The sequence below is a fragment of the Stegostoma tigrinum genome, chromosome 1 (genome assembly GCF_030684315.1).
Source record: "Stegostoma tigrinum isolate sSteTig4 chromosome 1, sSteTig4.hap1, whole genome shotgun sequence".
Lineage (NCBI taxonomy): Eukaryota > Metazoa > Chordata > Chondrichthyes > Orectolobiformes > Stegostomatidae > Stegostoma > Stegostoma tigrinum.
The window spans coordinates 186,413,910-186,440,140 of NC_081354.1; the positions used below are offsets into that span (position 1 = coordinate 186,413,910).

The following is a 26,231-nucleotide window of genomic DNA, read 5'->3' on the forward strand; positions in this document are numbered from 1 at the left end:
ACCAGTTCTGATGTGCCACAGCGAAAAACTGTAACGGCCTCCTCAGAAGACAGATGCGGGTTATGATCGATAGAGTACCCTTCAATTGTCCAGTACTTGCTGGGAGCAGAGAAATGACACTTTCTTCGCAGCCTTGACCATATCATCGATGATGAACAACATCTCACCAAGATTATCCCTACACCTCCGCTTCTCACCTTCAAACAACCACCAAGCCTTACGCAGACCAATGTTCGAAGCAAACTACCCAGCCTTCAGGGCAACATTGACCACAACTTCACACAACGCTGTCATGGCAACTTCTGCAAGACATGCCAGATCATTGACATGAACACTACCAACACACGCGGGAACACTACCCACCATGTGCACGGCAGATACTCATGTGACTTGGCCAACGTTGGCTATCTCATACCCTGTAGGCAAGGATGCCCTGAGACATGGTCTATCGGTGACACCATGCAGACACCGTGACAATGGATGAACAGGCACCTCACAACAATGGCCAGACAGAGATGTTCCCTCCCAGTGTGGGAGCACTTCAAAGGTCAAGGGCATTCGGCCTCCAATCTTTGGGTAAATGACCCCAAGGCAGACAAACGGATACTCAACATCACAGAGTCACTAAGTAGAGGCTGATGGCCAAGTTCACCTGAACACGTGGCTGCAGGGATGGTGCAGGAGGGAGAGCTTCAGGTACATGGACAATTGGGGCTCATTCTGGGGAAGATGGGATCTCTACAAACAGGGCAGTCTCCACTTGAGCCAGAGGGGCACTAATATCCTGGGTGGGAAATTTGCTAGTGCTATTCAGGTGGATTTAAACTAGCTCAGAAGGGGGATGGGAAGCTGGGGTGTAGTCCTAGTACACAGGAGGATGAGCGTAGGGAGGACATGGTCAGGACCTCACTGTCAGAGAAGTGTGCTAGCATGTTAATGGAGGACAGAGCTACTCCTGCTCAATATTTACGTACCAGGCACCATCTCCAAAACAGGCAATCTGATCATTAGCACACCTCTGTTTCCAACCACTTGCTGCAGACAAAGTGTAGGAGTTGGGAGGCCATGCTGCGACTACATAGGACATTAGTTTGGAACAGTTTTGGAATACTGCATTCAATTCTGGTCTCCCTGCCTTAGGAAGGATGTTGCTAAACTTGAAAGGATTCAGAAAAAAAATTACAAACATGTTGCCAGGGTTGGAAGGTTTGAGCTATTGGGAAAGGCTGAATAGGCTGCAATGTGATTGAAAGAAGGCGTGGCACAGCAACTCGGTGGTTAGCACTGCTGCCTCACAGTGCCAGGGACCTGGGTTCAATTCCAGCTTCAGGCAATTGCCTGTGTGGAGTTTGCATAGTCTTTCTGTGCCTGTGTGGGTTTCTCCCACAGTCCAAAGATGGATTAGGGTGGATTGGTAATGCTGAATTGCCTGTGGTGTTCAGGGATATGTAGATGGGGTGGGTCTGGGTGGGAATTCTTTGAGGTTTGGTGTGGACTTGTTGGGCCAAAGGGCCTGTTTCCACACTGTAGGCATTCTATATTTTCCCTGGAACATTGGAGGCAGAGTGGGAGTGGGAGGGCGGGTTGTAACCTTATTGAGGTATATAAAATCCGGAGGGGCATTGATCGGGTGAATGGACATTTCCTGCAGGACAGGGGGTTCCAAAACTAGAGGGTATAGGTTTAAGGTGAGAGGGGAAAGATTTAAAAGGGACCCAAGGGGCAACTGAGAGTGGTGCGTGTATGGAATGAGCTGCCAGAGGAAGTGTTGGAGGCTGGTACAATTACAACATTAAGAAGGCATCTGGATGGGTATGTGAATAGGAAAGGTTTACAGAGATAATTGGAACGACAGATGCTGGAGAATCCAAGATAACCAAGTGTGGAGCTGGATGAACACAGCAGGCCAAGCAGCACCTCAGGAGCACAGGCCAAGCAGCACCTCAGGAGCACAAAAGCTGACATTTTAGGCCTATACCCTTCATCAGACCCCCTGTCGCTGCTTGGCCTGTGCTCCTGAGGTGCTGCTTGGCCTGCTGTGTTCATCCAGCTCCACACTTGGTAATCAAGGTTTACAGAGATATGGGCCAAATGCTGGCAAATGGGTTAATTTGGGAAATCTGGTAGACATGGACAAGTTGAACAAGCAGTCTGTTTCAGTGCTAACCGCTCTGTAATTCTATGGCTCTTAAAAGTGAAACGTTAAAGTGTAGTTTCCTTGGTGTTTAAGTGGCTTTGGGAAGGCCTGGAGTTGGGAAAAAGTGCTTTGGAAATAGATTTCCTTAACCAGTCTTATCTGTTTCACATTTGACCTCGCACTACCAATGTTGGGGCTTGAAGCTCTCCTGCCACTGCACCACTTCCTCTTGTAGTGCTGCAGCCACATTATACTTGCAGAATTCACAAGGATGATCTTTTTAAATTCTCCATTCTTTCTTGGAATGTGAATATCCCCTGTAAGACCAGATTGGTGCCAATTCCAATTACCCTTGATTTGAATGATTGGCTTGGCCATTTCAGAGGCAGGTCACAATCAACCATAGTGCTGCAGGATTTTTTAACCACATTTGCGAAGTGTGGACAAACAAAGACCAGCGACAGGGGTTTCAGATTTAGGGCATGAGGCACAGGGTGGAGGGAGAACCGTGAGGAGGGATTTTTTTTTCACGTGGCAAATGTTGAAAGCGAGAGATTTTCTGCCCTCGAAAATAGAACTGGGACCATCTGCCCTGCTTGCTATTCTTTATGATCATGGTTGATCCTCTACTTCCACACCATCCTCCATCCCTCCCTCTACATCCTTGTCACCTTTAGCCAATCTTTCCCGCCCTCCCCTTTTTTTTTATTAATTCACAGGTTGAGGGTTAGACCAATATTTATTGCTCATCCCTAACTGTCTGTAGGGCTGCTTAAGCGTCAAACACATTGCTGTGGGTCTGGACTCACATGCAGGCCAGACCAGGTAAGGATGGCAGCTTCCAGTTAACCAAATGGGTTTTTCCAGACAATTGATTCATGGTCATCATTAGACTCTTAATTCTAGATATTTAGTGATTTCAAATTCCACCATCTGCCGTGGCAGGATGTGAACCTGAATCCCCAAGACATGACCTCAGTCTCTGGATTAATAGCCCCGCGATACTACCACTAGGCCATCGCTTCTCCCTCCTCTATGGCAGGTATACCCGTTCTTTGGTGAGGAAACCACACCTATACTCAATATTCCAGGTGTGATGTCTCCTTGTTAGCCAACGGTAGATCTGACTTCTTCTGGACCAAAATAAACTTTTGCTGAAAATTATGAAATATGTGCTTGTACGTCCATCACTGCTCATCACTGGCCTTCCCCTCAGTCTATTTCCCCAGCCTGCTTCAAGCAACTCTTTCCTCATACCCTCTGTAATTGCATTTATTTAAGTTGAAAGGACTAGTTTGAGACTGACGTTTATAATGTCATCCAGTCATTCTGCATGGAAACAGAGCCCTTTGGCCCAACCAGTCCACGTCAAACATAATCCCAACCTCAGCTCATCCCACCTGCCTGCACTTGGCTCATGTCTCTTAGTAAAATAAAACAAAAAGCTGAGGATTAAAAACAGAAATTGCTGGAGGAACTCAGCAGATCTGGCAGCATTAAAGGAGAGAGAGTTAATTTTTCGATATCGTGACCCTTCTTTAGAACATTTGGATTCAAAACGTTAGCTCTGATTTAAAGTGAGAGGGAAAAGATTTTAAAAAGGAATGAGGGACAATTTTTTGTTTACACAGAGAGTGGTTCATGCATGGGAGAACTGCCAGAGGAACTGGTGGATGCTGATACAGTTACAACGTTTAAGAGACATTTGGATAAGTACATGATTAGGAAAGGTTTGGAAGCATATGGGCCAAGTAAAGGCAGGTGGGACTAGTTTAGTTTGAGATCATGTTTGGCATGGAATGGTTGGACCGAACGGTCTGTGTGACTGTGTGACACTCCACAGATGCTGTCAGATCTACTGAATTTGTCCAGCAATTTCTGTTCTGATTTCAGATCTCCCGCTAATCCTCCCATTACCAGATCGAAAATACCCTGTTCCCTGGTAGACTGTGTGAATTAATACTCTAAGAAGCAACCCCTGATGAACGCTATCATTTTGTCATCCTTGTCCATCTGAATTGTCCAGTTAATGTGCTGGCTAAAATCACCCAGGGCAATTGTAGCCCTCCGCTTTACACGTCTCCATCATTTCCTGCTGTATACTTTGTCCTACAGTGAGGAAACTGTCTATAGACTTTCCATCCAATTCTTCTTTCCTTTTTCCATCCCTATTTCCACCTGAATTGATTCCATATCATTACCCGATGTCACCTATGTCACGGCTCACCACCAAACGGGTACCTGGCTTTATTCTTCTTTCAACAAAACAGGCCTCAAGGGAGCTATTGAAGGCTGAATTAGTCTGATAGCTCATCAACAGAGAGGTTGGCACATACAATATCCTCATAAATGTTTCCTGAATTCTTTCAAGTTTCACAACATCCTTCCTATGACCATATTGAATGGCAAAGCAGTCTCAAAGGGCCGAATGGCTTCCTGCTGCCTATTTTCTGTTTCGAAGGTTTATTTGTGCCTTCACGAGAGGAAGAGACTACTTTTGACAAAACCGCATCCTCTCAGTTTCGGACCTCCCTTAAATTGCCAGCGTATTTTGACACATTTTCTGTGGGAGCCAGTAACCAGTGATTGGAAACAAATCACCAAGTCTGATAGCTCATCAACAGAGAGCCTGGCACAGAGGTGATGGGCCGAATAGACTTCTGTTCAGTGTATTTTACCGATTCTCACAACAAAGGAATATGGAATTCACTGCTACAGGAGAAACTGTTGCGGGAAATACATTGAAAATTTTCAAGAAAGATGCAGATATGGTTTTTTAGGACCAAACAGGTCAAACAATTTAAACTCCTCAGCCGCCGATGCTCCAGGGAAAATAGGCCCAGCCTATTCAGCCTCTCCCAGTAGCCCAAACCCTCCAACACATACAATATCCCCATAAATGTTTCCTGAATTCTTTCAAGTTTCACAACATCCTTCCTATGACCATATTGAATGGCGATGCAGTCTCAAAGGGCCGAATGGCTTCCTGCTACCCTATTTTCTGTTTTGAAGGTTTATTTGTGCCTTCAGGAGAGGAAGAGAGAAAGAAGCATTGCTTAATGTTTGAGAGAAAGTAACAACTGCAGATGATGGAGAATCTGAGATAACACGGTGTAGAGTTGGATGAACACAGCAGGCCAAGCAGCATCAGAGGAGCAGGAAAGCTGACGTTCCGGGTCTGGACCCTTCTTCAGCGAAACGTCAGCCTTCCTGCTCATCTGATGCTGCTTGGCCTGCTGTGTTCATCCAGCTCCACACCTTGTTATCTCAGACTCTCCAGCATCTGCAGTTCCTACTATAATAAGGTATAGAGCTAGACGAACACAACAGGCCAAGCAGCATCTTAGGAGCAGGAAGGCCGACATTTCGGGCCTAGACCCTTCATCAGAAATGGGGGAGGGGAAGGGGTTCTGAAATCAGTAGGGAGAGAGGGGGAGGCAGATCGAAGATGGATAGAGGAGAAGATAGGTGGAGAGGAGACAGACAAATCAAAGAGGCAGGAATGGAACTCTGATGCTGTTTGGCCTGCTGTGTTCATCCAGCTCTATACCTTGTTATCTCGCTTAATATTTAAGGCTTTCTTTTCATTTGACCTCGTATTCATAAGGGAAAAGCTGACCATTCTCTCCCGCAGTCATGGCCTGACAGTGTGTTTATAAACAGCAGACAATTTATAGGCCAGCACGTAGATCAGAAGCCAGAATCCATTTGTTCAAACCCAGAGTTTCGTCATTAACCTCATCTGAGAGGAACTTCCCTTCCTGTTTGAGAACTCTTGGAAAAGGCACAACAGGAAGGGCTGACTCATTGCACCGTCCATGAATTAAACAACTACTTTTGACAAAACCGCATCTTCTCAGTTTCGGACCTCCCTTAAATCGTCAGCGTATTTTGACACATTTTCTATGGGAGCCAGTAACCAGTGATTGGAAACAAATCACCAAAGTACACCCAGCTGGGACAGGCAACACACAGAGTAAAGCTCCCTCTACACTGTTCCCACGTCAAACACTCCCAACACAGGGACAGCATGAGGTTAGATACAGGGGAAAGCTCTCTTTACACTGTCCCCATCAAACACTCCCAGCACAGGGACAGCATGGGGTTAGATACAGGGTAAAGCTCTCTCTACACTGACCCCATCAAACACTCCCAGCACAGGGACAGCACGGGGTTAGATACAGAGTAAAGCTCTCTCTACACTGACACCATCAAACACTCCCAGCACAGGGACAGCATGAGGTTAGATACAGGGGAAAGCTCTCTCTACACTGTCCCCATCAAACACTCCCAGCACAGGGACAGCATGGGGTTAGGTACAGGGTAAAGCTCTCTCTCTCTACACTGACCCCATCAAACACTCCCAGCACAGGGACAGCATGAGGTTAGATACAGAGTAAAGCTCTATCTACACTGTTCCCATCAAATACTCCCAGGATAGGGACAGCACGGGGTTAGATACTGAGTAAATCTCCCTCTACAGTCTCCCCCCTCAAACACTGCCAGGATAGGGACAGCACGGGGTTAGATATAGAGTAAAGCTCCTTCCGTACTGAACCTATCCAACACTCCCAGGACAGAGATAGCTTGAGGTTAGGTACAGAGTAAAGCTCCCTCTACACTGTCCCCACCAAACACTCCCAGGACAGAGACAGCACGGGGTTAGACACAGATTAAGGTTCCCTCTACACTGTCCCCATTAAATACTTGCAATTCAATGCTTGATTGGGAAGAGATCACAGATGAAACAATCTGGAGGTGGGTTAATGTTTGGAACAGGCTAAGCAGAGGAACCTTTTGAGAGATGTACAGATTAACCCTGGGTCATGTTGTACACAGGAAAAATTCGGGACAGATTCAGTGGCAATGTTATTTAATCGGAGCTGTTTCCATTGTTTGCAGCTGGCCAAGTGACTGGGTGATTTTGAGAATGACAGTGTGTGCAGGATGGTACTCAAGTGTTGGAGGCTGTTTGATGTGGTGTCACAGGATGAAGGCGCAGCAAATCAAAGCACATCGGATTTCCAACCGCGGTTAACCTTAGCAAAGCAAGACTCCCAGAAAAGCTGCTGAGCAGACAGCTTGAGACAAACCATACAAGCAGTCCTTAATTTGCCTGAACTTGTACAAATTCTCATCAGCTTCAACATGCTGTGTCTTGTTGCAGCTCTGATGCCACAAGCAGCTTATCATTATCCAACATTAAGTAAGTTCGTCCATTGATGAGGGGCTTAAATTCTGTGTGTTGCTCGAAGAAGATGGGTATCTGCTCCTGACAACGTCTGATCGAGGTGATTGAAACAATTAAACAGTTCAGACAGCATAAGTCGAGATGCAAGTTCAGATCGTCAATGTGTCAGCAAGTGAGCTAGGAATGAGATGAGGATGTACTTCTTCACTCTGAGTGTTGTTGGGGTCTGGAAAGGGCTGCCGGAGAGAGTGCTGAAGGCGGGTTCTGTAGGAGGTTGTAGAATTTTCTGAAGGCATAGTCTTAGATAATCTAAGCAGAGTTTTATAAATTTAACAGTTTAAGCATATTTTTAGTATTTTAATATTTATCCTTTTAGTCAATAAAGTTTGTTTTCATTGCACTGGTAGTGGTGGAAGGTAATGGGTGATAAACTTAAAATTGTCACAAAAACACATCATATGAAATGCATAAGGGGTTATTAACTCACTGCACGGTTTTAACCAGCTCTAGTTCCATTTAGCTTTGCTCGGTGAGCGCATTTTTCCCATTGTGACCTTCACCTTCTATACTACGTCTAGCTGTGATCAGCTTTATAGAGGTGTCTTTTTTGTCAGCAAGTGATGGAACATCTCAGAATAGGCACCGTATTGTAGATCGAGTGTTAAAATAGCCAGTAAGGACGCAATGGGTTGAATGGCCTCCTTCTGTACTGTTAGTGTCTGTTATTCTAATGCAGTCAAAAACAGAGGTGCAGATTGGCTAAACTAAATGAGGATAAAAGCATTTTGCTCAAGTGGTTGAGATTTGGAATGCACTCCTCAATAAGGTGTTTGAAACAGAGTCGATGATACTGGAATAACACGGTGTGAAGCTGGATGAACACAACGGGCCAGGCAGCATTTCTGCTCCTCTGATGCTGCTTGGCCCGCTGTGTTCATCCAGCTCTACACCGTGTTATCTCAGATTCTCCAGTGTCGGCAACTCCTACTATCTCTGTGTCAATGATAGTGGTATAGTGGGACTATCGCAGGATTTTATTATGCTATGCTAATTCTCCATGCATCTGGGCTCAAAACACATTGTCTTATAAGGTAGACATTATACACAGTGCATTTAGCACACTGGAACATGTTGAATAAATCACAGGTCACCTCCTACCTGTTTCTACCCATCGTTTCATGATCTTTCACCACGATTTGGATCTCCGAACTTGCATCCAGTGGTGTTCCTTTCAAATCCCATTCAAAACCCTGTGAGTGAAAGGATCGGCACAGAATAACACTGAGTTTAATGCAATTGAATCCCAGACAGAGGCAGCACACACAATTCGACACAGCTAAGCACTAGCACGAAAATACATTTCCACAGCACCGATCCACTGCATTCCAAAGTTCCTCTCAGCCAGTGGAGTACTCGTGTAGTGGCTGCTGGAATGTAGAAGTGCAAAATATAATTTGTGAGATCCCACAAGCAGCGATATAGCTATCCAACAGTCTTTTTTGTTCAGTGATGTGGTTGACAGATAAACATTGACCAGGACACTGCAAGCTCACCCTTCTTCCAAACGGCCAAATTCAGATCTTGAATGTCATAGAATCATTCAGTACAAGAGGCCCTTCGGCCCACTGAGTGTGTACTACCAAAGCTACACTAAGTCGACACCAGACCCATGTTGGATTAGGGCACAGAACGTACAAATTTACGAATTAAGAGCACAAATCAGACATTTGGTCCTTCAAGCCTGCTCCCCCAGTCAAAAAGATCATGTGTAATCGGATTATTTCCACCAAGTCCCTGCACCCTTCAGTTCACTTGTTAGTTCAGAATTTATCAATCCCCTGTCTTAAAAGTATTCCACGGCCCTGCCTCCAGCACTTGCTGCAGAGTATTCCACATAAGCAAGACACTCTGAAAGAAAATATTCTCCTCACCTCTGACTAAAAGGGTGGCCCTTAATTTTCAACATCCTCCCCCAGTTCTAGTCTCTCCCACAAAGGGAAACATCCTCTCAGCATCCACCCTCAGGGACTTACGCGTTTCAATACAATCACTTCTCATTCTTCTCAATGGGTACAGACTCGACCCTTCTCACTTTTCCACAGCAGATAAACCATCCATCCCAGAAATCCATTAATCAACAGCGTCTCTACTTCCTCAGGGGGCTAAGGAAATTTGGCACATCCATAAAGACTCCTCTCAATTTTTATAGACGCTCCGTAGAAAGCATTCTTTCTGGATGCAGCACAGCTTGGTACGGAAGCTGCTCTGCCCAGGACCATAAGAAACTACATAGATCATAGAACATTACAGCGCAGTGCAGGCCCTTCAGCCCTCGATGTGCGCCGACCTGTCATACCGATCTGAAGCCCATCTAACCTACACTATCCCATTATCATCCATATGTTTATCCAATGACCATTTAAATGCCCTTAACATTGACGAGTCTGCTACTGTTGCAGGCAGGGCATTCCACGCCCTTACTACTCTCTGAGTGAAGAACCTACTTCTGACATCTGTCCTATACCTATCAGCCCTCAATTTAAACTAATTTGTCCCCTCATGCTAGCCATCACCATCTAAGGAAAAAGGCTCTCACTGTTCACCTTATCTCATCCTCTGATCATCTTGTATGTCTCTATTTAAGTCACTTCTTAACCTTCTTCTCTCTAACGAAAACAGCCTCAAGTCCCTCAACCTTTCCTCATAAGACCTTCCCTCCATACCAGGCAACATCCTAGTAAATCTCCTCTGCACCCTTTCCAAAGCTTCCACATCCTTCTTATAATGCGATGACCAGAACTGTACGCAATACTCCAAGTGCGGCCGCATCAGAGTTTTGTACAGATGCAGCATAACCTCATGGCTCCAAAACTCAATCCCTCCACCAATAAAACTTAACACACCGTACGTCTTCTTAACAACCCCATGAGCCTGCGTGGCAACAGTCCAGTCCATCATGCAAGCTAACCTTCCATCCATTGACTCCATCTATACTTCTCACTGTCTCAGAAAGGCAGCAAACATCACCAAAGACCCCTCCTACCCCAGTAATCTCTTTCAATTTCATCAGTCAGGCAGAAGATACAAAAGTTTAAGCACACAGACCATCAAACTCAAGAACAGCTTCTTCCCCACTGTTATTAAACTTCTGAATGGACCTCTCAAATTTTAAATCTAATGTTGACCTCACTCTTTGTGCACCTTCTCTGCAGCAGTAACATTGCATTCCTCGCTCTGTTCTATTCCCTAATGTGCTATGTAGGGTATGATCTGCCTGTTCAGCACTCAAAACAAAGCTTTTCACTGGACCGAGGTACATGCGACAAAAATCAATCAAATCAAAGGAAATCAAAAAGTGAATTTTCTCTGTTTCAAAGCAATTATCTCCATATAATCTGAAGAAATGATCTTGAGGTTTGACAAACTCGTCATAGTATTTTTGAGGATATCATTTGCTGCATTGCTAAAGGACCATCAGTGGATGTGATGTATTTGGATTTTTCAGGAGGTTTTCAATAATGACCCAGGCTGGAGGCTGGGAGACAAAATTAGAGGGCACTGAATGGGATTACATTCTAGGATGGATTGAGAATTGGAGATAACAAGGTGTAGAGCTGGATGAACACAGCAGGGCAAGCAGCATCAGAGGATCAGGAAGGCTGACGTTTCGGGCCTAGACCCTTCTTCAGAAAAAAGAAAATTTTCTGAAGATGGGTCTAGATCCGAAACGTCAGCCTTCCTGCTCCTCTGATGCTGCTTGGCCTGCTGTGTTCATCCAGCTCTACACCTTGTTATCTCAGGTTCTCCAGCATCTGCAGTTCCTACTATCTCTGGATTAAGGATTGGTTCACTGAAAGAAAATACGAAATAATGGGTGACTCTCAGAATGATAAATAAGCCGACCAAAACTTAGCCAACCAGACCAACGCAGTAGCCTAGATATGGTCACCATAAGACCATAAGATACAGGAGCAGAGTTAGGCCATTTGGCCATTCGATCATGGACATGTTTCTCAACCCCTCCTCCTGCCATCTCCCTGTAATCCCTGATCCCCTAACTAATCAAGAGCCTCCCTACCTCCATTTTAAATGGACTAAACGTCTTAGCATCCGCATCACTTTACAGCAACAAGTTCCACAGATTCACCACCCTCTGGCTGAAAAAATTCCTCCTCATCTGTTTTTTCCTATTTATTTTGTAGGATATGGGTGTCGTTGGGTGGGCCCAGCATTTCTTGCCCATCCCTAGTTGCCCCTTGAGAAGGTGGTGTTGAGCTGCTTTTTGAGCCCTGCAGTCCACCTGCTGTGGGTTGACCCACAATGCCATCTCAGTTCTAAAGGTCAGCCCCTTCACACCGAGACTGTGCCCTTGGGTCCTCGTCTGTCCTACTAGTGGAAACATCTTCTCCACGTCCACTCTAGCCAGGCCTCTCAGTATCCTGTAAATTTCAATCAGATCCCCCCTCAACTTTGTAAACTCTACTGAGGACAGACCCAGAGTCCTGCACGTACTGGCCAGCATTTTGTCCATCCCAGAGGGCATTGTTATGGGCCAGAAGTCAGTTACAGGCCAGGACAGAAATATTCATATGAAAGCAAGATGGTGTATTACAATAGCGAGTGGCTGTAAGGTCAGGATCATTCTCAAGACTGAAAATGCAGTGTCCTCTACATTTAACAATTTGCTCAGTGTCTTTTGACATGGATTTTTCCCTCGACACAGCACACCTACTTTCTGCCATTAACACCTATTCTTCATTTGTATCGCTTCTCCACAACAATTGGCAGTCCTTTTCCCTTTTGTTCTGGGCACTGTCTCACTTGCTCGCCCCCTCCCTTTTATTTTACAATGTGAAACTTATCAATTTCTATGCCCCCTCAATTTTTAAGAGGAGTTATATGGATTCCAAACATTAACTCGGTTTCTCTGTCCTCTCAGGGAAGCGAAGGATTCAGCAGTGAAATAGACGTTTACAGCTTTCTCACCTCATTCCAGACTGGATTTAAATTGTTCTTAATCACCTTGGTCTTCTTCTTTACGCCTGAAATGGAAGATAAAAGTTCCCATCAGTTAAAGTGCCGAAGAGGAAGAAGATGGAATTTATGAGGGATTGTGTAGCATGTTCTCCGCTAATCAAAGCAGATTAGGAGTGGAGTGGGACACCAGACAGGAATTTTAACTGAATGATCAGAGATTTCAGTCGCTAGAAGGTCAATAACCTCAGTAAACTGATTTCCGAAAGCTGATATATGAAGCAGAGAGGAAGTGGAGAAATTTTCAGACACAGTGAGCTGTTGTGATCTGGCATGCAGTGTTTGAAAGGATGGTGGAAGCAGACTTGACAGGGTTTGATATGATTACAGGGCTCTGAGGAAAGGGTAGCATTCTGGGAATAACTGGACAGATGTTTACAAGCACCAGCATAGGCAGGATGGACTGAGTCATTCGCATTGATAATATGGGGTAATGTATCATACAGTGTTCAACTATGAAATGGTCATTACATCCATCATGGCATTGTATTGTACAAGCTTCTCAGAGACCAGTTCCTTCCCACATTCACTCCATGTTGACTGTCTCTACTACTCCCTTCAAGCCAAATCAATTGGGATTTTAAATCTGACAAAGGAATGGTAGTACTGTTCAAAATCTCCATCCCCCCTCAATGCTAGAATGGCAATTTTGAAACCTGACCAGTTTTCAGCTGCCGATCATGGCTACCGTAATCACTGCAGCTTCGCACAAAAACCAACAAGATAAAAGACACAAACAATCCCAGAAAAAAGGAGCTTTTTTGCTGTCCACTATTCCCTACTCCCATCTCTATCCCAGTCCACTATTCTCCATTCCCTTCTCTATCCATGTCCACTATTCCCTTCTCTATCCCAGTTCACTGTTCCCCTGTTCCCTTTGTATCTGTTTTTATTGTTCCCCATTCCCTTCTGTATCCCCCTCCAGCTTTTCCAGTCCTCTCTGTATACCTGTCCAACCTTCCCCATTCCCTTTCATATCTTTCTCCACCTTTCCTCGTTCCCCTTTGTATCCATGTTCACTATTCCCATTCTCTTCAGTATCCCTGTCCACTATTCCCCATTCCCATCTGTATCTCTGTCCATTAATCCCAATTCCCTTTGTATCCATGATAACAAAGTGGTATGGTGTGTAAGAACGAGGGGGATCCTCTTTGGGCGGTTGTGGCAGGGGCGGGGTGTGAGGGATGTGTTGCGAGAAATGCGGGAGACGCGGTCAAGGGCGTTCTCGACCACTGTGGGGGGAAAGTTGCGGTCCTTGAAGAACTTGGACATCTGGGATGTGCGGGAGTGGAATGCCTCATCCTGGGAGCAGATGCAGCGGAGGCGGAGGAATTGGGAATAGGGGATGGAATTTTTGCAGGAGGGAGGGTGGGAGGAGGTGTATTCTAGGTAGCTGTGGGAGTCAGTGGGCTTGAAATGGACATCAGTTACAAGCTGGTTGCCTGAGATGGAGACTGAGAGGTCCAGGAAGGTGAGAGATGTGCTGGTGATGGCCCAGGTGAACTGAAGGTTGGGGTGGAAGGTGTTGGTGAAGTGGATGTGGACTGTTCGAGCTCCTCTGGGGAGCAAGAGGCGGCGCCGATACAGTCATCAATGTAACGGAGGAAGAGGTGGGGTTTGGGGCCTGTGTAGGTGCGGAAGAGGGACTGTTCCACATAACCTACAAAGAGGCAGGCGAAGCTGGGGCCCATGCGGGTGCCCATGGCCACCCCCTTTGTCTGTAGGAAGTGGGAGGAATCGAAAGAAAAGTTGTTGAGGGTGAGGACGAGTTCGGCTAGGTGGATGAGGGTGTCAGTGGAGGGGGACTGGTCGGGCCTGTGGGACAGGAAGAAGCGGAGGGCCTTGAGGCCATCTGCATGCAGAATACAACTGTATAGGGACTGGATATCCATGGTGAAAATGAGGTTTTGGGGGCCAGGGAATTGAAAGTTCTGCAGGAGGTGGAGGGCGTGGGTGTATCCATGTCCATTATTCCTCATTCACCACTGTACCGCATCCACTATTCCTTATTCGACACTACCTGCATCCACTATTAAAATAGAAACACAGAAGGTAGGAGCAGGAGTAGATTACTAGGTCCCCTCCAGCCTGATCCACTATTCATTGTGGTCATGGCTGATCATTGAGCTCAATAAATTAATCCCACCATCCCCAATATCCCTTGATCACTTTTATATACAAAAGCTATATCAACCTCCTTCTTGAAAGCACATTTTTGCTTTGCCTCACTTCCTGTGACAGAAAATTCCACAGACTCACCACTCTCTGGGTGAAGAAATTTCTCCTCATCTCAGTCTTGAAAGATTTAGCCCTTATCCTTGCACTGTAACCCCTGGTACCAAACTCCCCCACCGGGAACATCCTTCCTGAATCTAACCTGTTAGTTCCGTTAGAATGTTAAAAGTTTCTGTGAGATCTCCCTTCATTACAGAGGAATAGAGATATGCAGCATGAAAACGGAACCTTCGGTCCAACTCATCCATGCCAACCAGATATCCTAAATAGATCTAGGCTCATTTCCCGGCATGTGGCCTGTATCCTATTCATTTACCCATCCAGATGCCTTTTAAATGTCGTAATTGTACCAGACTCCACCACTTCCTCTAGCAGTTCATTCTATATAAGCACCACCCTCTGTGTGAAAAGGTTGCACCTTAGGTCCCTTTTAAATCTTTCCTCTCTCACCTTAAACCATTGTGCTCTCCTGTACTCAAATCTTCTCGCAATGAAGGCTATCGCACAGTTTACCTACTTTACGGCATGCCACACCTGTATGCTTACTTTCAGGAACTTGTGCATGGTCGCATTAAACATTCCCCTCTCTCAATTTATATTCATTCAGATAATAATCTGCCTTCCTACTTTTGTTACCAAAGTGGATAACTTCATATTTGCACTATTCTCCATTCCTCAAAGTATCCCTGTTCACTATTTATCATTCCCATCCCTCTCAGATCATAAGAACATAAGAACTAGGAGCAGGAGTAGGCCAGCTGGCCCTTCGAGCCTGCCCTGCCATCTAATAAGATCATGGCTGATCTTTGAGACTCCGCTTCACTGACCTGCCCACTCTCCATAACCCGTAATTCCTTTACTGTTCAAAAACTTATCTAGCCTTGCCTTAAAAAAAATTCAGTGAGGTAGCTTCAACCGCTTCACTGGGCAGGGAATTCCACAGATTCACAACCCTTTGGGTGAAGAAGTTCTTATCGGAGGAAAATTAGGCCACTCAGTCCTGCCCACAATTCCCTATTCCCTGCTGTACCTCTTGCTGCTGCACTCTATTCCCAGCTCTATCCCTGTTCACTATTCTGTACTCCCTATTGTATCCCTGTTTCCTCTTTCCCCATTCCCTTTGCTCTCCCTGTCCACTATTCCTCATTCTTCACTGTAACCCTGTTCCCTATTCCCCATTCCCTCCTGCATATCTATTCCCTATTCCCCATTCCACTTTCTGTCCCTGTCCCCTATTCCCCATTCCCCATTGTATCCCAGTTCCCTTCTTTACCCGATTCACTATTCCCCATTCCCCAATTTTTCTGGGTTCGCTACTCCCCATTCCTGCTCTATTCCTGTCTTCTATTGCTTGTTCCCAGTTCTATTGTGTCCACAATTCCCCATTCCTTGGTGGGTCACTTGTCTCTCACTGCCATACCCATGTCTGCTATTCCCCATTCCCAGCCCTATCTGTATCCACTGTTGCCCATTCCTGGAAATTTAACTTGTCATGAACAATCTCCTACAGGAACCTGGGTTGAAACCATAAATATAACATAACAAGAAAAAACAACAAGTTACAGCAACAGGAACAGGCCTTTTGGCCCATCAACCATGTGCTGACACATGACACCTTTCTCAGATAAAAATCTTTTGCCTGCGTATTCGTGTATCTATCTAAATGCTTCTTAAACATTGCTGTGGCACCTGGTTCTACCATCTCCTCTGGCGGCACGTTACGACCCTCTGCAATAAAAAGCTTTCTCTCACATCTCCTTTAAACTTACCCCACGTTTGCCTTAAACTAAAGACCCAGTAACTGACATTTCTAACCTGAGAAAGGGGCTCCAACTATCCATCCTATCCATGTCTCTCATAATGTTGTAAGTGAGATCTACCAAGATTAATCCCTTTGACAACTGGCCAAGGACAGAAGAGTGGAATAAACTGAGTCAATCATTACTCTTGTGAGGAAGCAGCACTGAGATTCCTGACTGAATGACCTCCTCCTGCTTTGGAACAGTTTTACCCTGCAATATTCCCTGGAGATTAGAAGAATGGATGGTGATCTCATCAAAACCCACAAAATGATTTGAGGACTTCACAGGATAATTGCTGAGAGGCTGTATCGCTTGGCTGGAGATCTGAGATCACAGGCTCACAGTCACCATTGAAAGGAGCCTAGCATTAATGACTAGGAGCCATTTATTTCACTCAATGCATACGTGGATTTCACCAGCCCAAGCAGCATGTTGAGTATTCATAGAGTCATCGGTAATACAACACAGAAAGAGACCCTTCTGTCTAATCAATCCATGCTGACCATGTTTCCAAACTCAACTAGTCCCATCTACCGGCACTCGGTCCATTTCTCATTCATGAACTTTTGCAAATGTCTTTTTACCATCAACCACCTCATCTGGAAGTTCATTCTGCACACATTCCGTCAAAAAACCTTTCTCCTCTTACCTCAAAATCCCCCACTCTCAGGAAAGGACACATGCCATTCACCTTATCTATACACTGCATGATTATGTAGATCTCAAATAAGGTTGCCCCCTCAACCTCCTACGCTCCTGTGGAAAGCCCCAGCCCATCCTGCATCTCCTTATAACTCAAACCCTCCATTCTCGACAACATCCTGGTAAATCTCTTTGGAACACTTTCCAGCTTAATAACATCCTTCCTATAGCGGGGCAACCAGAACTGGACACAGTACTCCAGAAGAGGCCTCACCGATGTCCTGTACGAACTCAACAATGAGCCCAAAGAAGATGTCATCGACAGTGCCATCAAGCTGCACCCACTCAGCAGTGACCTGCTCAGAGACGCCCAGTTTGGGTTCCACCAGGGCCCCGTCAAAGTAGCATGTGAGAGTCAGTAGTCAGCTATCCCATGATCGGTGCCCTGGGTGATGTCGCACTAGTTAGGCACGGAGGTGACAGAAGGACAGATGCATCATAGTCACAGGGTCATCCACTATGGAAGAGGCCCTTCAGCCCATTAACACTGTGCCTTCCACCTAGATTAATACCACTTGTGGGGCTTCAACTGAGGCACTGCAGAGTCGAGAGGCACTGCAGAGGTGGGAGCGGGCAGATCGAGGAGGTTATGGGGCTGGAAATCCCTTTTAGGGTCAAATAATGAAGTCTGTGGTCAGCCTCAGACCCTGGGAGTGAGGTGGTGGCTGTAGTGACCAAACTGTGTCATGACGGGGAGCAAAGCCTATGGACTTCTTGATATTTGAACAGAAACTTTAGGGAAAGAAAGAGGCCGGTGATGGGGGGGGGGGGGTTGGTGGGCGGTGGTGGTGGGGAGAGGCTTCAATGGATCCTGAGCAGAGAGGAAATGGATTTAAAACCAGAGGATCCTAATAACAAATGTGTACACCGCAGAAATACTCCCTCACTCCTCAAACAAAAACAACTGAGCAGCCACGGTTCTGTAATGTTTATGGTTATGTTTGGCATCATTTTCACTGCTTGGTCCTTTTTAAGTGGAGGTGTGAGAGACAGGGTTTCTATATATGGAAACAAAATTTCAGTGCAAAATCTTCAGTCCCTCCTCCATTTCCTGCATCTCTAGGTTATGCAGGGAGAGCCCAGCTTTCCCTTCTTCAGGCCAGGGGAGAGGGAACATTGCAGCTAGCCAGCAGAAAGGAGTTTGGCCACCGCCACAGTCTGGAATTGCTGGGTTAACGGAGAAATCCCAGGAAGATTGGGAGGCTTGAGATAACATACTTTGCACAGGACATACTGAGTCTTACGACGTCTTAAAGAGACTGTGGAAGTCAGAAAAACTGGATGGACTCACCTTACCCCATTAAGATTAGTCCAGAGTACAAGATTTGACTGAATTATGCGTAAACCCATCCCACACAGGAGTTAGAATTAAGATTTATAAACTCTGAACGGTTTATTCTTTGAAAGAAAACTCTTTAAAAGCAATTCAACTTTTCAGGGAGGAAGTGCCAGAAGAGTGAGACGCATGGGCTAGGCTGCAACAATGGACCGAATGGCCTGCTTCCCAATGAACTGCATTACCCACCAGTCAGACTTTGCACAGTAAAATTTAATTTGCCCCTTTTTTGATACAGGGATGTCGAAATAAAACAAACATTCCCATACTCTGCGCTCACTCTGGCTCCTGGAGCTATGGTCCTGCTTCCTGGGTTGGCACGCTGACACTTTCTGTCCTTACCTTTGAAGCTCAGAGTCACGACTGGGTCACTGTGTCTGTCTTTCTTTTCCACATTGGGAAGATTCCTGGCTGAGTGCAGAAGGCATCGCAGCATGCTCTGACTTGATTGGGATGCGTTCCGTGATTAAAATGAGGTCCAAACTCAGCTTTGACAAAAAATGAAGAAAATCCAAAACCAACACACACACACTCTTGTAGTCTGACCACCAAGAGCAGGAATATAGGTTACAGCTTCTCATACAAAACCCTCACAGTGGAATGAACTGCCGTTAATTGTTCCCTTTTCCCAAATGAAAATCTTGGCTCCTCCCAGACTGGGAAAAGAATGAAAATCATTAACCCTTGAGCTTCCTGATTTTATTTCATTTCTCACTTGCCTTAGGTTCCTCTTTCTGTGTGAATCCAGCAAGCGTTCGCTTTATCAGATGTCTTTACCCCATTCTGACTTCAATTCAGCCACCCCTTTCTTGACCTGACATCTTTAGGTTCTGAAACTTTCACCCTCAAAGGAAAAAATGAGGTAGGACTGATTGTATCTATTTGCATGTGCCAGTCTTTACAATGCAACTACAGAGGACCAGAACTTCATATCAGAGGTAACTTTGGGAGTATTGTATTGAGGCAGTCAGTGGTTGGGAAATACTGGCATGAGTTATTAAACTTCCTCCTACAGACCCGAAAGCTGAGACCGCACTGACCCTGGTTGGTAACCACAGACCAGGCTGGCAGGATCTGGCCCTGTGGCCTCCTCTGCTGGTCCTGAGGTCAGTGGAACGCACCCGCTGCAGTTCCGTCTAGCAGGAAGCAGAGCGGCTATTCCCTCTCGATGTCCGCTATATCTGGGGACAAGTGTCAGGAACTGGAGAGGTCCAGGTGTGGGAATGCTGTGGGGTATGCCTGCAGCAGTCAGGTCTTCCAGCTATAGAGAGTGGTCAAACCGGGATGAGACATTCCAGGCCAGGTCATCCCCTGTCTCCTTCCTCCTTTGGAAGTTTTACTGTATTGGTTTCAAAGAGGTTTCTTCCAAAGAATAAATCACTTTGATCTTTCTCAATCTTAATTCTAACCCATCCATGGAATGGGCTTTGTGATAATTCAGTCAAACCTTACATTCTGGATTAATTTAATGAGTTAAGGTGGCTCTATACAGATTTTTTTTCGACTTCCACATTTGTTTAAGACATTGTCATGCCCGGTCTCTCCTGTGCAAAGCCTGTTATCTCAAGGCTCCCAATCTTCCTGGGATTTCTCAGTTAATCCAGGGATTTCGGACTGTACTGGGGCCATATGCCTTGCAGATGGACGCCATCAAAATCAGCTTCTGCTGCAAACACAGCTCTCTGCTCCTCCATCTCAGTCACTGAGAGACATGGTGAAATAATGAGACTTCAGTATCCGTTCCAGAGGCTCTTGAATATTTCACACTGTTTTAGTCATTCACAGGATGTGCGCGTTGCTGGGTGAAGCAGTATTTCTTGCCCGTCCCTAGTTGCCCTCCAGAAGGTGGTGACGAGCTGCCTTCTAAAACCACTGCAGACCATGTGCTGTGGGGTTGATCCACAATCCCACTGGGGAGAGAATTCCAGGATTTTGACCCAGCGACAGTGAAGGATGAGCGATATATTTCCAAGGCAGGATGGTGAGTGGATCGATGGGGAACTTGGAGTGGTGGTGTTCCCTTGTCTCTGCTGCCCTTGTCCTTCTGGATGGAGGCGATCGTGAATATAGAATGTGGTGTCTAAGGAGTTTAGTGAATTGCTTAAAGTATTGCTCTATGCCCTTGATAGCAATCTGAAGGACATTCAGCTACAAAGGATCTCACATGCCGTTCAATCCTCTCGTCATCTAACATGGGCATACAGATGTTCCAGCAGCAAAGCAATAAATTTTTATTTGCTCATTGGATATGGGCATCCCAGGCCAGTCAAACATGTACTGCCCATCCCTATTGGCCAGATGGCAATTAAGAGTCAACGACATTGCGTGGGCCTGGAGTCACATGTAGGCTAGACCAGGTAAGGATGGCAGATTTCCTTCCCTAATGGCTATTCGCGAACCAAGTGGATTTTTCCAGACAATCAACAATGGAGCCACGGTCATCATTAGACTCTTAATTCCAGAATTTTTTTTCAAACTGAACTCAAATTCCACCTTCTGCAGGATTCGAGCCTGCGTCCCCAGAACATTAGCAACATGCTGCCAGACCTGCTGAGCTTTTCCAGCAGCTTCTGTTTTTTGGTCCTGATTTACAGCGTCCGCAGTTCTTTCAGTTTTTACTCACCCCCGAACAATAATTGGGTCTCTAGATTAATAGTCCACTGATAATATCACTGGGCCATTGTCAGCCCGAGTGAACCAGATGGGTTTTTACAACAATCGAAAGGAGTTACAGAGTCACGATTCAACCATTCACTCTAAAATTTATTGAGTTGAAACGCCGTAGTGACAGAATCCAGGATAAGAGAATATAACCTTAAAATTCAGGAAATTACATCATGAAGCCCCTCTTCACGGGAGTGAGAAATGGGAGTGAAGCTAAACTTTATGGTACTTTAACAACATTTCACTTCTGTCAGGTTCTGCAGAGGGCTTCTCTCCGTGAGGGCTTGTGAATTTTCTTGCACGATCATCTCAAACACAACTATGTAACTACCTGACCCAGCCCCATGGTATCTCTCCCAACTGAAGGGTATTCGTCCAATCAGAGTCAAAAGCACTGGCTGCTGCTTAGATATCCAGGGGTACTCCCGGATTCCTGGCACCATCACAACCCTTCAATGTCTTTGCCACATAAGGTGCCACACACCTGCAGTGTGGAGCTGCTTGGTACCAACATGACAGATGTGGGGTGAATGGGTGCCCTTCTTTCTGCACAGGGACCCTGCGGTCCTGGTGGATGGGGTATTGAGGAGGAGGGCTGTCCTCTTTCTCCTTCCCACACTTCCCCAGGACAACCAGAGGAGATCAGTAGGGGCACCAAATTCTGCGAGCCTGCTCCTAGGATGTCCAGTCGGTGTGGTCTCAAGCAAACTTCTCTCTGTCTCTGTCCGTCTCTCTCGGCTGTGTGTGTATGTGTGACCTCTCAGAGAGCCTGGCAACACTGATTGCAGTGCCAACACGTTACCTTCCACATCCAGATGCCACTGCCTCACACAGGCTGTGGCAATATTTGAGGGAATATAGGTCTCAGCCAATCGTAGGACTGCCCAAGCAAATAGATCAGTGACCTTCTGCACTCCACCCAGCACATGGCATCATCTGTGATCTCACACTCACTCTCCCTGTGACACTCCACCCACCTCCCACGCAGGCTCATACCACCTCCCACCAGTGCCTGCATTTGGGGTTAAGTAGGGCACCAATCTTTCTCACCAACCCCAACCCCCAACACCATGACCTTTTCAGAGAGCCATAAGACTAGGAAACAAACCCCTCAGCCCAACTTGTCCATGCCAATTGAGTTTCCTAAACTGAACTAGTCCCATTTGTCGATGTTTGGCCCATATTCCTCTAAGCCTTTCCTGTTCATCTATTGTCCAAATGTCTTTTAAATGTAGTAACTGTGCCCATGGCTACACCCCTGGTCTTCATCATCTCTGCCCTGCCTACACTGCCCACTTACAGGGGAGGCGAGGGCCTAGTGGTGTTATGGTTGGACTGTTAATCCAGAGACCCAGATAATGTTCTGGGGACCCAGATTCGAATCCTGCCACAGCAGATGGTGGAATTTGAATTCAATAAAATACCTGGAATTAAGAATCAATTGATGGCTATAAATCCATTGCCGATCGTCAGGAAAAATCCATCTGGTTCACTGATGCCCTTTAGGGAAGGAAATCTGCCATCCTTATCTGGTCTGGCCTACACGTGACTCCAAACCCACAGTGATGTGGTCGACTGTGAACTACCCTCTGGGCAGTTAGAGATGAGCAATAAATGCTGCCGGGACAGCGACGCCCTCATCTCACAAATGATTGAAGGAAAAATGCTCAGTCAGGACGCCTCATCAGCTTTCGCCCAGAGGCACCAGCGCCACCAGCTGTGCCACCCTCTTTCTCTACACTCCATCCCTCCCTCATTCCCACTACAGAAGGAAACAGAGTAGGACGGGTGGTCGGGTGCCCAACATTCAGCTCCTCACCAACCCCACCCCCCCACCCACCTACCATGGGAAAATCTTGGCCCTTGTAGGCAAAGACCAGGGACGAAGCCTGAGGGGACAGAGAAACATCTGGGTCCCTGCAGTGATGAAAAGACAGGGTGTTCCATATTGTGCTGCAATCTCATCACAGCAGGGCCGCACGCTACCACCCCTCACCACCCTTCACAACCTGACCGCAGTGAATCAAATGATTGCATGTTGTGACCTTCACCCTCTCATGTCTTGCAGCTACAAGCTACAGGGTAAGACTGACCCTCTGAGGTATGTCCTCCTCAACCTCTGATGAAGACACCGTCGTCCCTCAGAGGAAACACCCACCTCCTTTTATACTGCACCTTCCCCCACCAGCTTTTTACTTTATTCATTAACGAGATGAGGGCGTAACTGGCCAGGCAGCATTCAGTTCCCAGAGGGTAGTTTAGAATCAACCACATTGCTGTGGGTCTGGAGCCACATGGATACCAGACCAGGGAAGGATGGCAGTTCCCTTCCCTAAAGGGCAGTAGTGAGCCATAAGACCATAAGACATAGGGGTGGAAGTAAGGCCATTCAGCCCATCAAGTCCACTCCGCCATTTAAATCATGGCTGATAGGCATTTCAACTCCACCTACCCGCACTCTCCCTGTAGCCCTTGATTCTTTGTGAGATCAAGAATTTATCAATCTCTGCATTGAAGACATTTAACGTCCCGGCCTCCTCTGCGCTCCGTGGCAATGAATTCCACAGGCCCACCACTCTCTGGCTGAAGAAATATCTCCTCATTTCCGTTCTAAATTTACCCCCTCTAATTCTAAGGCTGTGCCCACAGGTCCTAGCCTTCCTAGCTAACGGAAACAACGTCCCAGCATCCACCCTTTCTAAGCCATACATTATCTTGTAAGTTTCTATTAGATCTCCCCTCAACCTTCTAAACTCTGATGAATATAATCCCAGGATCCTTAGCCATTCATCGTATGTTAAACCTACTATTCCAGGGATCATCCGTGTGAATGTCCGCTGGACATGCTCCAGGGCCAGTATGTCCTTCCTGAAGTGTGGGGCCCAAAATTGGACACAGTATTCTAAATGGAGCCTAACTAGAGCTTTATAAAGTCTCAGAAGCACATCACTGTTTTTATAATCCAACCCTCTTGAGTTAAATGACAACATTACATTCGCTTTCTTAATCACAGACTCAGCCTGCAAAACCAGATGGGTTTTTACAACCATCAACAATGGATTCATGGTCATCATTAGATTCTTCATTCCAGACATTTATTGAATTCAAATTCCACCATCTGCTGTGGTGGGATTTGAACCTGGGTCCCCAGAACATTATCTGGGTCTCTAGATTAACAATCCAGCGACAATACCAGAATGCCGCAGCCTCCCCTGAGACGTACAAAGCCAGGTCGGTGTGTTATCTAGATCAGAGTCAAGCTGCAGCAGCTGCTGGGCATTGCAACCTGAAAAAAAGGGGGATACACACCCACCCACCCCCAGCCGCTGGCACTTTGAGGACCCCTGGAGGGAAGGGAGCCCAGACACAGGAGGACTCCATAATGTTGGCAATTTGTGACTGCGCTGAAATGTACAGAGAGAGAGACAATGGCAGGCTTGTTGGGGCACTGGGCAGCATGACACAGACGATGCAGACAGGGACCCTGCACCCTCGCGCACATAAGACTCTGCCTGTTTACATGGGCAGGTTGGCAGCTACCCACGGCGAGCCGGGTCCCGACACTCTTCAGGGTCTGCTGGATGTGCGAATGGGCCTAGTGGTCCATGGCATCAGGTCTGACGGGTCTCGATCTCTCACCAGGTGCCCCTTCCTCACATGGAGGCATGGCGATGTCAGTAGGCAGCTGACAGGAACAGAAACCGCACAGATCGCCTCAGAGGTCTCACTCAGGAGAGGGCCAGACCTTCCACCTCCACCCCACCTGCTTGCCCCAACTCCCTAGGAGATCAAAACAAGGTGCACTCACCTTTCGCAAGAACATACTCAGAAAGTCACGGCTCTCTCAGTGAAAATTCCCAGGGTGTCCTGACCTAACCTCCCACAACAACAGGCTCCCTGCAACCCAGTGCCATAATGTGGGTCTATGACACAGTGGGAGGGAAGGATAGAAGGGGATTGTCTGAGGGCACATGGAATCCCATCAGTGCAGAAAGAGGCCAAACAGTACATTTGAACTGCACTGACCTCCCAAACAGCATCCCACCCAGACCAAGCCCCCTAACACCCCACGTTTAGTACAGCCAATCCCCATAACCTGCACGTCCTTGGAAGGAAACCCACGCAGACACGGGGAGAATGTGCAAACTCCACCCAGACAGTTGCCCGAGGCTGGAATTGAGCCTGGAGCCCTGGCACTGCGAGGCAGCCATGCTGACCACTGAGCCACAGTGCCAATTACATTAGCCCATTGTAAAGAAGTTTTCACTTTAGCAGTAGATTTGGTTTTTTTGGTTGCTATCTTGGAGCATATGAACAGGAGCAGGTCATTTAACTCCTCTGCGTATAATTACGTTATGACTGATCTGTACATTAACTACACCTACCAGCCCGAGCAGAAATCGCTCTCACACGATGCTTTCACCATCGTCTGTGTTAATATTATCTCTCTGTTAATCGCACTGGTGGGGCTGAGCCCACCCATCTTTGTCCCTCCACAATGTTTCATGATATTAGGCGTGAAGTGAGCAGTCCACAGGCAGAAAGTGAAGGGACCAAGTGGTACGGAGAGAAAGCAGGAACGGGATACTGAAAGTGCACGATCAGCCACAATGGTACAAAATGGTAGTGCGGGCACAAAGGGCCGAATGGCCTTCTCCTGCTCCAAATTTCTATGTTTCTATGGCACTCTGGCAACAAATCTGTATCATCCCAAGTACACAGAGATTGACACTCCATCCCATACACCCTTGGGGTTCAGATGCCATGCTGCGTGAAATTTTTCAGGGGTACCTGGTTGGCAGGTACTAAATCAATGCAGTCCTCACTCAACGTCTCATACAATTCTCCCAAATTCCTTACCACATTCCCTGCCACTCAGGGCCTGGGAAGATTCTGAGTGAGAGATTTCTGTGCAGCTAGGTTACTGAACCCAGATTTGGAAGACAGACTTAATGTACAGATCAGTCACGATTTAGTTATACGCAGAGGAGTTAAATCGCCTTCTCCCGCTGCTGTGCTCCACGCTAGCAACCAACATGCAGATCAAAAAAAACAAATCGATTCAGACTAATGAATTAGGAAGGTTCAGCCTGTCATTAACTGTTACAAACGGCCTATAATTACAGCTTT

General features: G+C 46.5%; 1 protein-coding gene across 5 annotated transcripts in view; it reads right to left on the minus strand.

Moving 5' to 3' along the window:
• The window catches only part of dysf (dysferlin, limb girdle muscular dystrophy 2B (autosomal recessive)), a 296,195-nt gene that overhangs the window by 255,020 nt on the left and 14,944 nt on the right, over positions 1-26,231 (minus strand). For 4 of the 5 annotated variants that reach the window (XM_059650615.1, XM_059650610.1, XM_059650612.1 and 1 more), the window contains exons 1-3: positions 18,780-19,041; positions 12,315-12,370; positions 8,487-8,578 (exon numbers count right to left, since the gene is read on the minus strand). In XM_059650615.1, coding sequence (XP_059506598.1) covers positions 8,487-8,578; positions 12,315-12,370; positions 18,780-18,873 — 242 coding nt within the window. In that variant the 5' untranslated portion in view covers positions 18,874-19,041. Of the gene's footprint in view, positions 1-8,486; positions 8,579-12,314; positions 12,371-18,779; positions 19,042-26,231 lie in introns of those variants that run through there. The other variant, XM_059650606.1, reaches the window with a different exon arrangement.